Genomic DNA, 16,611 nt, shown 5'->3' with positions numbered 1-16,611 from the left:
CTGTGTGCAAAAAACAGGGGCCGTATAACGTAAAACTATTCCGTGAAGAGTTTATTCCAAACTCCTGATGTCCAACTTACGCAATCGCCGACGCAAGCATTGGGCGGTGACCCACACACTCGTTTGACCAGCCCAATCAAACGCCTCTCCTGGTTCGTACGAGCATTGCCACGGGGGAAGCCCGTTGGCCTCCCCGTTGGAGCGATGACGGCCGAGTGACAGCGCTTTATATCCCGCTGCCGTCCCGTGCAGGTAGGGAGGCGAGGGTCACGGAGCTCTCGGAAGCGCCACGGGCTGGAACGGCGTAATGGTTGTGGTGCGACCATGTACACGCAATGGGGAGACCCCATCTGGGTGTCGGAAGGTGCGTACGTGCTCCTCTCTGCCGCCGTCGGCCATTACAGTATACAATTGAATGTAAATATAAATGACAATATAGAGAGAAATTAGTAAAAAAAATTTTGAAATGGCCTTTTTCTGTTTATGGCCTGACATAATTTTTCTTCATTTCAACAGCATTGGTCTCCATACAGTAAAGTGAAAATGTAATAAATATTGTGAGCGAAATAACATTTGCTTGTCTCTTTACAATCTTCAATTAACATTTGTGTGTTGCAGCTTCACCAGCCCCGCAAGTATAGGTGATGGACCTAATAGGCACGAGCCATGTGGTCTTAGTTGCCAGAGTCCCTGTACATCCTCCGACACGCACTCAGTGCTTACTCTTTCCTTTTTTTCCTCTTTCCATTCTCCTTTTCCGCATCCCCAGTGTAGGGTAGCAAACCGGGTGCTCGTCTAACTGACCTCCCTGCCTTTCCTGTCGTAGGAATGCGGTATTCCTGAGACGACAGAACTTCTTTTGTGCATCTGCCCGCGATTAGATGTGCAGAGACAATCGCTGACAAATGTCAAAATTTGTCATTGGACTATTAACTGAAAAGATTCCATTGGGACCTTTACCTGATCCCCGTCATCAGCCTGATAGTCTGAATGGATGGATGGATGGATGGATGGATGGATGGATGGATGGATGGATGGATGGATGGATGGATGGATGGACGGATGGATGGATGGATGGATACAACTTTATTGTGCGTCCGGCAAGGTTTAACGCGGCCCGGGCTCATGTCACCCACGGTCGAACGTCAAGGCCCTGTTCTACGCCACCTCACGGGCTTGCTGGACTGCCCATGTCTGGATTCCGCGGTCTTTGCTGCGCAGAGCGGCGGCCCACCTCGACGACAGGGTCTCATGCAGGAGCAACTGCCATCCCTCCTATAACAACATTGCACTCCCACAGCATGTGTTTTTGTGTTGCTGGTCCTTCCTGGCACAGTTTGGACGTGTCGTCCTGATTCTTATCTGGGAAGATACGTTTCAGACGGTATGGATTAGGGAAGGTGTTCGTCTGGAGCTGTCTCCAGGCGACGGCCTGCCTCCTGTACAATTTGGGATTCGGTGGTGGGTACGTCCTTCTGGCGTTTAGATATGCACTGGTTATGTCATTGTATCTGGTGAACCTGTCCCGTTCTGCGCGGAGTGTTCACTGTCGTGCGAGAGGCGTTGCCCTGTTCGGCGCCGCGGGTCATGTCCCGGGCCGTCCGGTGTGTCGTCTCGGTCAGGTGATGCGCGGGGAACCATATGATCCTCGAGCTCGCGGTTTTGGATCTACCCGCTTTGGCCAGAATGGACAGGGCTTCCTTGGAAATTCTACCTTTGGCGTAACTATTTACTGCCGTTTGCGAGTCGCTTAGTACGACTTCGCATTCCTGGTCTGCGAGGGCCAGCGCGATCGCTGCTTGCTCTGATATTTTCGAGTGTTTGGTGTAAAAACAGTGCATGCGATTCTGATTTTGTAGTTTGTGTCGATGACTATACGGCGGCGTCTTTTTGGCCGTTCGGATATTCGGCTGCGTCGGCAAAGCGCGCGTTTCTCTCCCTGTCGAATGAACGAGGCAGAGTCTCGGCTCTAGCCTTTCTTTTGCTTCGGTTGTAATCGGGGAGCACGTTTCTAGGGATGTTTGCCACCGTAACGGCGTCTGTGATTTTGTTGGGGATTTGCATTTTCTGGTCGTGCTGGTTGTGGTACGTTATCCCAAGCTTGTTCATAATGTGTCTTCCCGTTGTGCGGTAGTCGACAGGCATTCGGGCTGCGAGATGCGTTGTGCTTCGGCTATTCATTCCAGAGTGTTGTGTATGCTCAGCTGGGCCAGGAGCTCGGTGCTCGTCGATTCCGGAAGGCCCAGAGCCATCTTATACGTTTTACTTATGAGCGTGTTGATCTTGTTCTTTTCCGCGACGTACCAGCTGTGGTACGCGGCTACGTAGGCGATGTGGCTGACAACGAAGGAGTGGATCAGTCGAATGACGTTTTCTTCCTTCATGCCCGCTTGTCTGTTGGTTATCCTCTCCGAGACTCGTGGCGCTGGTGACTTTGCCTTCGATCTTCGTCACGGTTTCGCCGTTAGTTCTGTTGGCCTCAATGACCATTCCGAGGATATTGATCTTGTTTACTTAAGGGATTGCGTTTCCGTGTTCCGTGTACAGACCGATTTCCTCGTACTCCCGGGGTCCTGTGTAGCTCTTTGGTGGCATGCCTCTGCGCGTGGGCTGGTAAAGGAGTAGTTCTGACTTACTCGGGGAGCATTTGACTTCCGTCCCTTGGATATACTTTTCGACTTTGTGAATGGCCGTTTGTAGTACGTTTTCACTTTGGAGGCTCTCAACAAATTTTTTTATGAGAGCGGACTGGACAAGAGACCTTGAAGAGCCTTGGGGCGTAAAAGATTTCCACCGAGTTCTTCATCCTCGTAATCAAGGTCTTCTCTATTCTTTCTCTCTACACCCTTTACCCTTCCCCCAACGCCAAGTAACAGGTCAGAACATTGATTCAAGCCGACCTCTCACCTTTTCTGTTATAATAGATACCTTTCTCTCTCTCTCTAGCTAAGTTGCAGTCGCAGTCATGCTGCGAATACTGTTGAGGGGATGGTGCCGCGCCGTGCCAGATGTCTTGGTACAACATCTCTCGTCATCGGTCATATCTCTATGTTCTACGTAACATGCTTATCTATACATGTATGATCTGTTACAAGCACATCCCAGAATTTCACGCTTTATTACGGGTGCAAACGCTCGGCCCCTTATCGGAAGAAAGTGTAAAAATTGCAGAAAAGCAATAAACAGGCGATTGTGCCGAAATAAGACAGAGCACAAGCTAAACTAAAGGTAACATAATCAAGGGTTCGACAAAAGTTCGTCTGGTCAGACATGGAAATGAAGGGAATCACGGTCACTGATCAAGTCTGATGAATAATCTGACGTTTCGGAACCGAGTACGGGTTCCTTGTTCAGTGATTTAGACAGGAAATCGTCGTCACTTATATAGCCAGCACGTGACGTAACGAACGTGCGTAAACGGCAGGCATAGTCCCTGGTGTCCGGTTCATCGTAGCTGGCGTCGATTGAATGATTAGAGATTCTAGCAGCCGTCGGGATGACATGTTCTTTTCTTTGTCAACAACAGATTGTCTGTCTAAATTGTCAAAAACGATTTCCTGCCTAAATCAGTGAACAAGGAAACCGTACGCGGTTCCTAAACGCCAGATTATTCATCAGACTTGGTCAGTGACCGTGATTGCCTTCATAAACTAAAAGTATGTGTTACAAGAAATTGCCATATTTTTCTGCATCTCTCACAAAAAAATTCCAACAGTGTACAGAAGACATTTCGTAATACAGGAGCAGCAAAATTTTATGTACATTTCATTTATTAGACAGACGTACCCTATCAAGCAAATCGTTCAACTCGTGCTCAAGTACGCCGGAAGATTCACCACTGGTGATCACGGTTAATCCTCGCATATACACCCGTGTGCTACAGAGAAGCAGATAAAACGTGTGATGTGAACTTACTTCAACTTACGTTCACCCAAGCTTTCACTGCGTGAAACCTTCAAGCTGCAGCAGGTGGTTCTACTCCTCACCTCAGGACGATATTCATCGTCCTGAGGTGGTTCTACTCTGCTTCAACGCCGGTTAAACACCCGTCCTCATTTGATATAGCGTTTTTTTTTCAAGTGGGAGTAGATTTCCCAGTTTCCATGATACTGTCTTCCTCAAGCTTTCTTGAGCATGTACAATGGTCCTGCTAAGAAGTTGGAAACTTGGTTTTCGGTGTCAGACCGGTCTTGCGATTACGCCGACCACTGTCGTCAGGCCACTTAATTAAGCGCTTTATCTTCGCTGTAAGGCCAGGCAAGGACTGGGCTTTGTACTGTACGGCTCCTGGTATTCAAACTCACGACCATGCGACAATGTGCAACAGAACGCACTTACCATGCGCTACTGAGCACTCTGTAGACCGATTTACACCCTTCATAGTGTTTCTGTCTATAGCTCACACTATGACGCCCTTAATTTTGTACGGGCGTCAGCTATAGACCGATATGCACCCTTAAGGATCCTTCATGTTGTAAATCGGTCTAAAGTGCAGCGTTGGCGCTTTTCGATATTATTTTTTCTTTTCGTGACGCCTGCCCTGCACATGAACTCCGAGTGGTTGCCTCTGCATGTGTTTCTCACTCCACAACAGGCAATACTGCAGATGAAGGAAACGACGACACGCGAATCACAATTTGTCGTCGAGTAGATGGTGGTGCTTGTTCTGAGAGCCCACTTCAGTCGTAGTAAATGAAATCACAACCGCAGGGATCGCCTGAAAAGTTTCTTCTTTTTTCAACTATTTGTTACCGCAACACAACAGTGCTTCAGGTGATGCCAGAAAATAGTTCGTGCCAGGTACAGATTGCATAGAAAGGAAAAAGCAAAGATCAAGCGCTGCCAAAGCAGCAAACAGTGAGTGTGAGTGTGATTTATTGAAGGCTTTAAAGGTGGAAGTACAAGTACACAGCAATCACACTTGCGCTGTCACGCCTTGACATCGCCTGAGTAACAGTTGTAAATAAGGCAATAACTACACTTGCAGCAAAGCGAGAGAAGCCACATACACAATATACATACATGCATTCCAACCGAAATCGGTTTCCCACAGTGTGAAAAGATTGATATTTTACAATACACGATTTGATCACACTTGGAGTACACGGCTAGATCTTGTTCGGAAAAATTCGTGGTCATGTCGAGTAAAAGAATTGCTTATGATATCCCAGCTGCCCTCTATGTATATTAATATAAACCCTGAATATTCATTAAGCTCTAAGAAGGGTCGGAAAATTAATGTTTATCAGTGGTTTGTTACTACGGAAACATAATGCTTCTGTTTCAAAGAAATTGGTGAAATGGCTCCAAGGAACAGAAGTGGTGTGGAAGCCGTGTAACGTTAATGTACAGTGAGGGAGAAACTTCCAACCGCAATAACTTGAGCGTAATCCTCGAACTTTCTCAGATACAAACGACCACAAAATGTTCATGATGTAGACACTCGGGCTAACTGGTTAGATTTCAACCTTGTAACAGTGCAACATGTGGGCCTAGGCAAAACGGGCAACTGCGAAAGGTGCAGTTTGACATTCATTGTGTTCTCGTGCTCGTGGCTTCCATTTCTGCAAGGTCTGTTTGAGGTTAATAAACATGAGAGATTTGAGACCATTTTAGGTTAATGAGCTACACAGCAGTGGCGGACGTCGGATTTTGCGCAATAATTGCAAACGTAAGCGTCAATGACCTATTAAGCACTAATTAAGTTTTCTCATTAATGTCTCTAGGGGGGATGTTGTCGTTGCTGAAGTCGGACACTATTCTAAGCATAACCTCTCGTTTTCGGAACTCTGTGATTTGCACCAGTTTCAAGTACTCAACATCTGCAACATTTCTGGTTAGGTCAGATTCTCTGCACGAAAAACACTTAAATGGAAACAGTGAATTTCGCAACACAAATCGGTTGTCCCTTCAATAACTGCGTTTAACTTCTGCGATGACAGTATACCTCCTAAATTTGGTAAACTTGCAAAATCTTGTTAACGTATTTATTTGACGATTACTTACCACGCAAGTTCTGGCGTTCACCATTGCTGAGTTTTTTTCAGTAAAGATCGCCCCGAATAACTTTATTTCAATAATCCGACACTGTCACCGCTGAAAAACGCGCGAATTAGACCGTGAGCAGTTCAACAACTAGAGAAACATATCTTTCACTCGGAACACTTCGCGAACAGACGAACCTGTTAACAGAGAGTACTGACATACATTTGTGATTAGGTGCACGTAAAATATAAAAGCCTCTCGCTCCACAAATAACCCGATGCGGAAGCACAGATGAAAGCAAAATACAACATGCATCTCACCGAAACCGATCTTTAAATTGGTTTTTGACAAGAAATGCAGCGCTTTGATATTCGGAAAGTGTGAATGTGAACCTTTTACGAACAATGAACGAGCAAGGTTTGCCTACACTTCTCTCTTGAAACGTTTGCGAGACGCACGATATCTTTCTAAACAGCGGTTGTCCATATTTGCGTAAAACTTGTTGCGATTGTATGAAAGAGAAAAACCCCAGTGACGGTAGGGAGAAGACTTATCTGTTTAGACCGGCCTGTATCTTGAGAAACATGGTGAGAATATACTGAATAATTTGCTTTATATTAAGCATCAAACTGGCACGTTTCCCTTTAGAAAACAAACAAACAAACGCATTTTTATAAACTGGCACGAATCAGTACACAATGAGCGAATCGAGATAGTATACACGTTGCTTCGGCACGCTGCTACCAATTCTGCAACCTCTCCTATGCCAGCATTTGTTAAATAAAGAAAACTGCGCTTTCTGAAGAGCCCTTTTTAGCAGAACTCACGCGTAGTGATTAAACGTAAACTGATGAACGTGTACTAAACAAGCTGTTGTGACAGAAGCAGTGGAAAATCTTGATGCCTCATTCTGCTGCGCAGTTGAAAACTTCTAAATTTGGTACTTCGCCTTCACTTACATATCAAGTCAATGACTCAAGAATATCGAACTTTGCTGCCACAAGTTATACAGTTTATCTCTTTTGAATGCAAGAGATTTCATTCAAACAAGCACAGTGGTTGCTCAACAAAGACATCTTCCACGCTTAACGTACGTTTGAGTGGAGAAATCAGTTCACCTGCGGCCTAAAGCTTTCTCAATCGTGATCTTCATACCAGTTATTCTCACTGTCAGAAAAGACAGACCTGTCGCCATCAGACATGTCATCTGTCATTGTCTCACCGCGTGACACATTCTCCCGGCACACCCACTCTGGCAGCTCAGCGCACCCTTCGTGGATCAGGTTGCACAAAATGGCGAGCGCGTCTTCTTTTTCCATCACACCTTGCAAGTCCTCGGAGGTGATGAACTGCACAAATACCGACGATGGCAGCGCCAAGAACCTCAGCTTCGGCATGAAGGCGGCAATGGTCGTCTTGAAAACTGTGGTACCCGCCTTGCAAAATGATCGCGCCCACTTTAGCACCGCACGAATTACCAAAATCTCTCGTACATCTGTAACCTGCAAATATATTTGCGAATACATACACGAATGCATTTGTCACCTGCAGATATATTGTTCTAATTTACGTTGCGCAGTGTGTTAGCATTAAGCATAAGCCGAAAGTAAGCCACGCAGTATTTTTTTAAAGATACCTTAGAGGCCCCTAGAGGGGCGAGTGCACTCAAAGATTATAACATACATTAAACAGAATACATGTGAATACATATACAAAAATACAGTGTAGGAAATACGTTAACATATATAATGTGGTGTTACAATTGTACAATGGACAAATCGAATGCTTTTGAATGCGACAGGTCACTGAATAAACTTCCACACAGTAAAATATAATCAATAGAATTACAGAGCGAGCGGGACATAGTTAGGATATACCAAAACATCATTTAACGGACAGTTGCACATTATTAACAGGAAAGGTAAGAAAAATAACACGTTAGGTTATGTCGACTTTGAAAAATGCGTTGTTAGAAGCCAGAAATTTTCTTGTTCATTCTCATAACGATGGCGCTAGGAAGATCGTTCCAAAGGCGAATGGCTCTCGGAAGAGGGGGGTAGTTAAATAACTTGGTCTTTCTGCAGATGCGCATGAAGTTCAACAAATTGTACAGCCGTTGCGACCTGTAGTGAGGAGTTTCAAGAGGCAGAACTGATGGCGCTGTATCATGAACGTACTTATGAAATAATCATAGCACGCCTATATCACGACGATCATGCAAGGGCTGTAGTGAGAGGTCGAGTTTAATTAGTGTTATGCTATTGTTACACTCACAACAACGTGAAATATAACGCGCAGCCCTATTCTGAACAGTTTCGAAATTTTTCGGTGAAGTATTTTTGATGGGGGGATCAGACGGATGTGGCGTGTTTAAGGGGAGGTCGAAGAAATCTTAGATAAGCTAGTTTACAAATGTCTCTAATCGAATTATGTAACTTGCGTCTTATGTACCCTAATGATCTCGAAGCATTGGCGCATATGTATGCAACGTGCACTGACCACGAAAAAGTCGAAGTTAGGTTAACACCAATGTATTTATATTGAGTATCATGAAAAATAGTGATGTTATTTATGTGACAAAGAAGCGTAGAATTAGTATGCTTGCGGCTAAAAGAAGTCATTTTACACTTAGAAACACCATGGTTCGTTAGCCAAGTATTACACCAAGGAGAAGCTTTTTGGAGGATAGTATTATCATCGACACACTTAATGGAAAGATAAAGAATACAGTCGTCCGCAACAATGCGCCCGTGTGAGGAAATGTTATTCGGTAAGCCACTAATGTAAATTAGAAATAGTAACGGCCCAGGAACGCTGTCTTGTGGTACAGCTGAAGTAACGTGTGAAAGAGGAGAGGAAAAATCATTAACTGCTGTGAATCGCTGACGATTAGAAAGGAAATTGCGAATCCATGTTAGTGTAAGAGAATCTAATTTAGGAGCACACCATTTCGAAGTCAAAGGGCAATGTGCTACAAGGCCAAGCGCTTTCGAAGTGTCAAGAAAAGCACAAGTTTGTACATCCTCCTCCATGTAAGTATGCCAATTTCTTGTTAATTTTATTCGAAGAAAATGTATCTGCAATCATCTAGATACACTACGACAGAAAATTTGTATATATTTTCCGGAGCCCATGACTGCATTCTGCATACCATAATCAAATGGCAAATCAAATCCCATCGTAACAGTTTTCATGAAGGCACGGGGTATAGCAACGGCACCCCCGAAGAACGACGACGAACCGACCACAGAGGCGCAATCGCCGAATTGCCAGTCAACAACGAGAGGTGGCTTCCAACAGGGAGAGCTCGCCACTCGTCATCGTCCCGTGCAGCACTAAATCGAGCCACTAAAAACGTGGACCAATGACTTAACTTTTACATCGTGGGAGAAGTTCGTACATGAAATCAAGAATTGCTCCAGGGATCCGGCGGCTAAAAAGTGCACTCCTAAAATAATTTACACCCTTAAACGTGTTAAGGGTGTAAATCTGTCTATAAACTCACTCCCCTAAGGGGTCAGTTATATAGATCCCACCCTAGGGGTGTGAGTTATAGACACATTTACAAGCTTTTTCACTTTTAAGGGTGTAAATTATTTTACAGCGTAGGCACAGCAAACGCTAATGCAGTGAGCACAGCTTCCCGGCGAAACCTTCACGACATACATCAAAGTGCTGAAGTTTAAGTTGTGCAAGGCCCTCGAACGTCAAATGGTGAAAGAGGTCAAGGTTGGCCATCTTCTAAAAAGGATCGTCAAGAATGTGTACCAGGGGCTCCATATCGCAAAACAGTTAAATTACGTTTTCATACAAACTGCTGACGTTCCATTTACGTAACCGCCGACGCAAGCACCGGTTGGTGACCGGCAGCGTTGTTTTATCCGCCCAATAGGAATCCTCTCCTCCTGTATAGGAAGTCAGTTTTGTTCGCTTTCACTTTCAAAACGGATAGGAGTGTCTACCATGAGAGTTTTCTCTTATCTAAATGGCTTACAAGAGGCGAGGAGTACGCAGCAGTGGAGAGGGTTTTGTCGGGTACAAGCTAGCGCAGTGAATGTAGATGATCGGATGAGGAGGGTGTTGCATGCCTCCGATACCGGGCCGCTACCGCTTGGTTAGCTTGCGGCGGCTGGTGGAAAATCGCGACGACGTGCAACGGAAGGATAAAAATGCCACAAAGCAGCATCGTCAATGAAGAGTTGGCAGAGCGGGATACGTGACGAAAGGCCTCAACAGGGTTATTCTGCCCCGAAAATTACGGGATGCAAATAATTAAACGCGTTCACCCCTGCAGCTCCGAGATACCCAGTGCCAGAGCGAATGGCGGGTAGGCATCCATTCTTTTCGGAACGCAGTAGTTACATTAAAAGAAATTCAGTTTTGTTCGGCATTATAACGCGTTTAATGCGCAAACGTCACTTTGACGTGGTGAGCTATCCCTATTTTCTGACGTTGCGCGGTAAGAAATGCGAAGTGGGTGCAGTCCGAAAACTCTTCGGCAGTAAGAAGTGGGCAGCGTGGGCCCGACTGGTGGCGACAAAGATATGGAAAATAATTATTTTTGTTGTTAGATCTATTCGTGCATGAGATGTTTACGCGCCGTATCAGATAAACGTCAATATATCCTCAGAAATATCCGACAGGAGGGTTTGATATCTCTCACTGTCGGATAGTCCTATGCGCCCAAGACTGTCAGAATGGTTACAGTTTCCAACTACGTCTTTTGTCATCGCACGTCTAGTCAGAGCTTTGTTGTCGGCCTCTATAAATATTTATAAGGCACTAACGGTAAAGGTGTTACCAGTGCGATGAGAAACGACCCCTAAGGGTGTAAACATTTTTACAGTGTTAGATTACGGTCTACGTCGATCAAGTAACTCACTATGCTGAATCCATAGCGATGCCCACGGCCACGGCTATCGATGTTTCGTGCATCCTGCTGCCCTTTGTTATAATGCGAGATAATGTGAGCGCTCGCGGTCGCCAGTTCGTGTCCGACGTAGTCAAGGAGCTCTTGCGTCTCTGTTTGCCAATTTCGTCACGAGTCCCCACACCACCCGCAGACAAATGGCCTCGTCAAGCGCATTAACCAAACTTTAACGAATATCATTTTCACGTACGTAAATTCCAGGCACAAAACATGTACGACGTCTTGTCTTTCATCGCGTACGCCTGCAATATAGTGCACAACAATAAACCATAGGTTACCGCCCCTTCCGCTTCTTGTTCGTCAACCACGTAGCTTCATTGACACCATTCTGCGTTTTACTCCTCACGTGAACAATTCCATCGCCCAGACTCTCTGCCCCGCTGAGGAAGCACGTGACACAGCTCAGATACGTATGCTTGCCTCCCAGCGGCAGTCCAAGATCAGCAACGACTCACAAGAACGGGAAGTGCCGTACGGCAAGGGTGACACAGCACGGCTTCCATGACACTTCGCGAGCGCGGTCTGCGCCACAAGTTTCTGGTTCGGTGCACCGGAACTTTCGTCATCACCGATTGCTCACGTGATGCGACGTACGCGATCGCTCGCCTCGTGGTTACCGTTCCAAGGCGCAGCTTGTTCACGTTAACCGCGCAGTTGAAAGTTTCAAGCTTATAATCCTGTTTTTTTTCTATTCTAAAGTAACCTGCAACATGCTAAAGTAACCTGCAACACGACAGATATTGATATCTGCAAAATGCACGGGATTGCTAGAATAACTCCAGAACGATTGCTTTTGACCAGGTCTAAGCGGCAGTCGAACAAAATAGTGCTGTTCGGAGCCGTACTCACTAAAGTAGCGCCACCTTTTGAAATTTGCCGCACTCGCCGTGGTTGCTCAGTGGCTATGGTGTTGGGCTGCTGAGTACGAGGTCGCGGGATCGAATACCGGCCACGGCGGCCGCATTTCGATGGGGGCGAAATGCGAAAAGACCCGTGTACTTAGATTTAGGTGCACGTTAAAGAACCCCAGGTGGTCAACATTTCCGGAGTCCTCTACTACGGCGTGCCCCATAATCAGAAAGTGGTTCTGGCACGTAAAACCTCATAATTTAATTTTTTTTAACTTTGCCACCGGCTCGCCCGCTCTTCGCCGTTCTTTCTTCTCCTAGCCGGAAGCTGCGCGCCTCCTCCTTCCTGTTGGAGTAGCCCAGTCACGTGACACCGCGCGCCTACGATTCTTTTTCCTTGCTCGAAATTGTCCTCGGAGGAATGCAGCCCCTGCTTCAGTACTTTCATGCTAAGCAACCTAGGTATGAAATTCTTGTCGTGCGATTAGCTGTTACCTTGTCCAGAACAAGATGCACCGTCTCCAGGCGGCTACTGAGGAACGCGTCGGAACGCAGCACAGCCTCGGCATCGCAAACGAGCACTGCTTCTGCCACTTTGTCCAGCGATCCGTAGCCGCTCTCTAAGGCACAGTCGAGCAAGAGACAAGCTTCTTTGGCGTCGACGTGCATGCGAAGGTAGGCCAGGCACGCACTTGCCAGCTCTTCGAAGAGATATTTCTCCGCTGCAGCCTTTGTGTGCAAGGCTTCAAAACAATTTTCGATCCTGTCCTCTCCCGCGTACACGTACCTGTGGAACAAAAACGGGGTGGCGAAATAGCTGTCACAGACGAACATATCGCCAAACATACAAGAGCAGATACACGAGCAAGTCCCGGAGGTTTTCTTTTTCCTAAATGGAAAAAGACGTTATAGCGACGTATAGCATGACAGGCAAATGAAAAAAAAAATAGCCTCGTCTATACGCATCTGAAATATAAACACGACAACACAGGCTAATAACATAACCCTTGCAAAGAGATAGTACGTGACGAACGGTTAAGATGAAATAATCATATAAACAAGTGCTGAGCATACGCCACCTTATTTGCGATGCAGAGCAATATCCAGAAAGCGACTAATGTGTAAGCAGACCGGTCGCCGGATTCAGAGCTAATTGTACTTCGTGAAATAAAACGTAACTCAAAAAGTTTAAAGGTAACAAAATTACGCGGATCCCGCCGTTATGTAGGCATTGACGTAACCGCAGCGTATCGTATTGTCACGAAATCAACAAGAGTCCTTGGCAAAACCGTGTTCCTTTAATATTGCCTTCCACTTCGTCGTTGTCGTTCCAGTGGGCGGCAGCCACAGGTGCCAGCCATTCTCACATCAATATATGCTACGTCGAGTTTGATATCTCAAAACTCCGATTCATGCGCAAGAAACTTAACGCATAGCCTATAGTACGGTTTCTTATACGCTGTAGTGAGCTTTAGGCCACCAAATGATTCAGCAATAGCGTTGCCATTTTAGCGATTTTGTCGCTAGATTTAGCGAATTTTAAGTCTGTTAAGCAACACATTTTTGTCGCTTTAGCGGCCAGCTACATTCATTAGCAATGTGGCAGAACCGTTGGCGACATTTTAGCGAGTTCAAAGAAACTTGCTTCAGAAATGACTTTCTAGAGGGCGCTTTATCATTCAAAAGCTAGAAAAAGGGTGGACGAAATTGGTTGTACGGCTCAGTGGTCTCCACTCACCATGGGCGTACGCAGAGGTCAGTTGCGATGAGGCAAAAGGCTTCAAACTGCGCTCACAAAATGCGCGGTTTCTTTTTTTTTTCTTGGGTTTTTTTGTTCGTCTTCATGAAACACTTGGAAAGGGCCTTTATAAAACAGTGCGGTAGCTGGATTTGCTTAGTTAAGTTCGATTGGTGGACTTACTGCAATAAATTTAAGATTTATGGAGACGTTTCCAGTGAAGCAGGTGAATAATAGGACATGTGAATTGTAGAAAGGCCTGCTACTGTTGGGCTCGTCCACGCCTATCAATGCACTGGCCCCGTTTCTCAGGGCTTCCAGAGAAACCAATACTGCACGGAATTAGCATTCAGATAGATCAAGGGGCGGTAACGTAGCATCGCACCTGTACACAGGTACACATGGTGAACATGAGCAAGATCCCTTCTTTCACGAGCGCTTAAAGCTAATGATTTTGCAGGCATAGGGAGGACTAAGCGTCTCTCTGATTCTAGAATCAGGTTACCTGTGATTGTTTGAAGCGCGCTAAATCATTTATCTCAAAATCTGGACGTAAATGCAGGATTTCAGCTGCCACTTAGCATTGTTTCCTAAGTGAATTTTTAATATGAAATAAGTCTTCTACGCCCTCCTAATAAATTTTTATTGTTAACCTGCATGGACACTAGACAAACAGGCAATTTGTCTAGCAGTGTTGCACGAACACCTAAACAGCATCAAAATCTCTAGACTATTTTAGCGACAATTTTAGCGACCTACGAGCAGGATATTGCGAAAATTTAGCGGATTATTTACCTCGGTTTAGCGTCATGTTTGAAAAAAGATGGCAATATTGTTCATCAAACCAATCAATAATTATTAAATCTGCTAATATGCTTCGAACTGAAATAACATATTACTTTTTTTGTATAAGTGCACTCTGCACCAATGGAAACATAAAGGTGTTAACAATATTACGCAGTGGAAAACGGTGTCGTGATATTACAGGGGTAAGTGAAACTTTCTTTGATGTGTGTGCCAATATTTATTTACGTTGTTGATACAGGTACACATTCAGGGCCTCTTCGTGCCCGAGCAAGAGTACATAAAAACAAAAAATAAAATAGGGAATGTCATAGAACAAACAATTCGTTACATTTATATATCAAATAACGTACACAAAACAATGTAGTTTTAATGCTTGCTAAATGCGAAACACTATTTTCAAGTACGACACGCATATCAAATATGGTCAATCAAGTCATGGCGTACTGTGACAATTTTCTGCAGTAAAAAATTTTCCCATCACATACTCGAATGCAAAGTCATATAATCATTACTAGTACGTTTCAATTCGCTGCTTCTTTTCAAGTCACACGACATTTATTACTACAGTGGAATCCGGGTAAAACCAAATTCGCTTAAAAGGAAATGCAAGATAAACGGAACCATGATAAGAACTTCACCAACACGCACGATGTTAACAAAGTTGTGTTGTATGAAACGAAACATTTTTGCGAAGGCCGGCTAAACAGAACTTCAACTGAAACTACTACACCTAACTCATTGGTGTGTGCAACAGAAGTCCACCAAACATCCTAAGTGGTGATGGCATAAATGGCAAGGATAACTGAATGCATCAGTAAGTTGCGGTATATTTCATTGTAGTTGAGGATGTCGAAGTCGAAGCGGTTATTTCATCACGAGGGTTTCGCTACAGGCAAGTAATGATCCCCGATGAGCAAGGGAGCATTAGGGAGTCGGTCAATTCGTGCGGTTAGGTTGCCATTACTGCTTCCTTTACTCCGTGACGATGATTACGTGAAAGCTTTCCCAGACATTATAGTTACTATGCTCACACCAGCTACGGTGTCATGTAGGCTTCTCTTAAGACTATGAGAAGCAACGCGCAAAACGGCCGTATGACACCCTGAAACACTTTAATGAGAAATTTTCTACGCAGGCTCTAATTACCTCAAACAAGTTAACGTCTATGGTAAGTGACGGACAGCATGCTGCCTAGTTGAACTAAATATAAGCAAGGTGTCCCGCATAGCTCACTGATGACACCAGAAAAGCCTATTACATGTCTCGTATAACGCATAGAAATTTGGAGAATGCTAGTGTTAAGTTTTACAATGCACAAAATTACCCTACACGCTTCAATGCTTCGGTGCACTTCACCAATAGACTCGCCCCCATTTTGCCGAAATCTGAGACTCCTGCCGTCTTTGGTGCTTACAGGGCAGTCACGAAACTGCATAATGCCTGTTAAAAGGTCCAGAACGAAAGTTTAGCAATTTTCATTTATCTCTGAAATAACGCGCACATTTCAAGTTTACTCGCATATATCACCCCTAACATTTTCCCTACTTTCTGAATGATTCTCTTGAGTAATTAGATTTTTTTATAGAATACCGTCCAAACAGACATGACGTTTTTGAATGCTTCTTGTCGCACAAAAGCTTCGCTGTAAAAGGACATAACGCATCATTTTACAACAATCATAACTGACATAGCTGGCACGCTGAAGCGCTTGGTAAAGGCTTCGCATATTCTTGGTGATGCACGCTCGTCTTTTCTGTATCGAAGCCGTGCGACATTCGAAGAGACATATAGTAGGGTAATGTCTGTGACGACGGCTATTCAACACAGCTGCAAAGGACTCACTTCAGCAGGCCGTAGAATCCATCAGGGTGGAGGTCCGTGATGACCACGGTGTCCTTTTCGGCAAGCTGACCGTAGAACATGGCTTCAAAAACTTCGTTACTTAAGGCCAGTAATTGCTTGTGAGCCTTGAAGGTCTTCGAGATGTCGAATTTTTCCGATTTCACGACGAATTCGACATCGGCGTGATTTCCGCTTTGCAGGAATTTCTCCACGTTCAACTGCAAAACGACGTCGGCACTTTCAGAAGCGTCTCTACAAAACTCATCGGAATTGGCCGTTACGCAAGTGTCTTTCGCTCTTAAATTTCTCTGTGCATAAACAATAGAGTCCACGTCGCGTGCAAGCTATACGTGTTGCGGTTTACGGAATACCGGGACACCTCAGACGTGCACAGCTATCAACGCCACTAGACATCGAGTGTCAGTTGTTTCAAAGTGGGTGGGGGAGGGGGGGATCAGATA

General features: G+C 45.1%; 1 protein-coding gene across 1 annotated transcript in view; it reads left to right on the top strand.

The window, feature by feature from the left end:
• The first annotated feature begins 285 nt into the window (after positions 1 to 285).
• Positions 286 to 16,611, top strand: part of LOC139052683 (BTB/POZ domain-containing protein 3-like) — a 34,385-nt gene continuing 18,059 nt past the window's right edge. The window contains exon 1 of the mRNA XM_070529721.1: positions 286 to 364. Coding sequence (XP_070385822.1) covers positions 308 to 364 — 57 coding nt within the window. The 5' untranslated portion in view covers positions 286 to 307. The remainder of the gene's footprint in view (positions 365 to 16,611) is intronic.

This window comes from Dermacentor albipictus, unplaced genomic scaffold, assembly GCF_038994185.2.
Source record: "Dermacentor albipictus isolate Rhodes 1998 colony unplaced genomic scaffold, USDA_Dalb.pri_finalv2 scaffold_29, whole genome shotgun sequence".
Classification (NCBI taxonomy): domain Eukaryota; kingdom Metazoa; phylum Arthropoda; class Arachnida; order Ixodida; family Ixodidae; genus Dermacentor; species Dermacentor albipictus.
The sequence above is the reverse complement of the archived record's forward strand: the minus strand, read 5'-3'. Positions and strand labels throughout refer to the sequence as shown.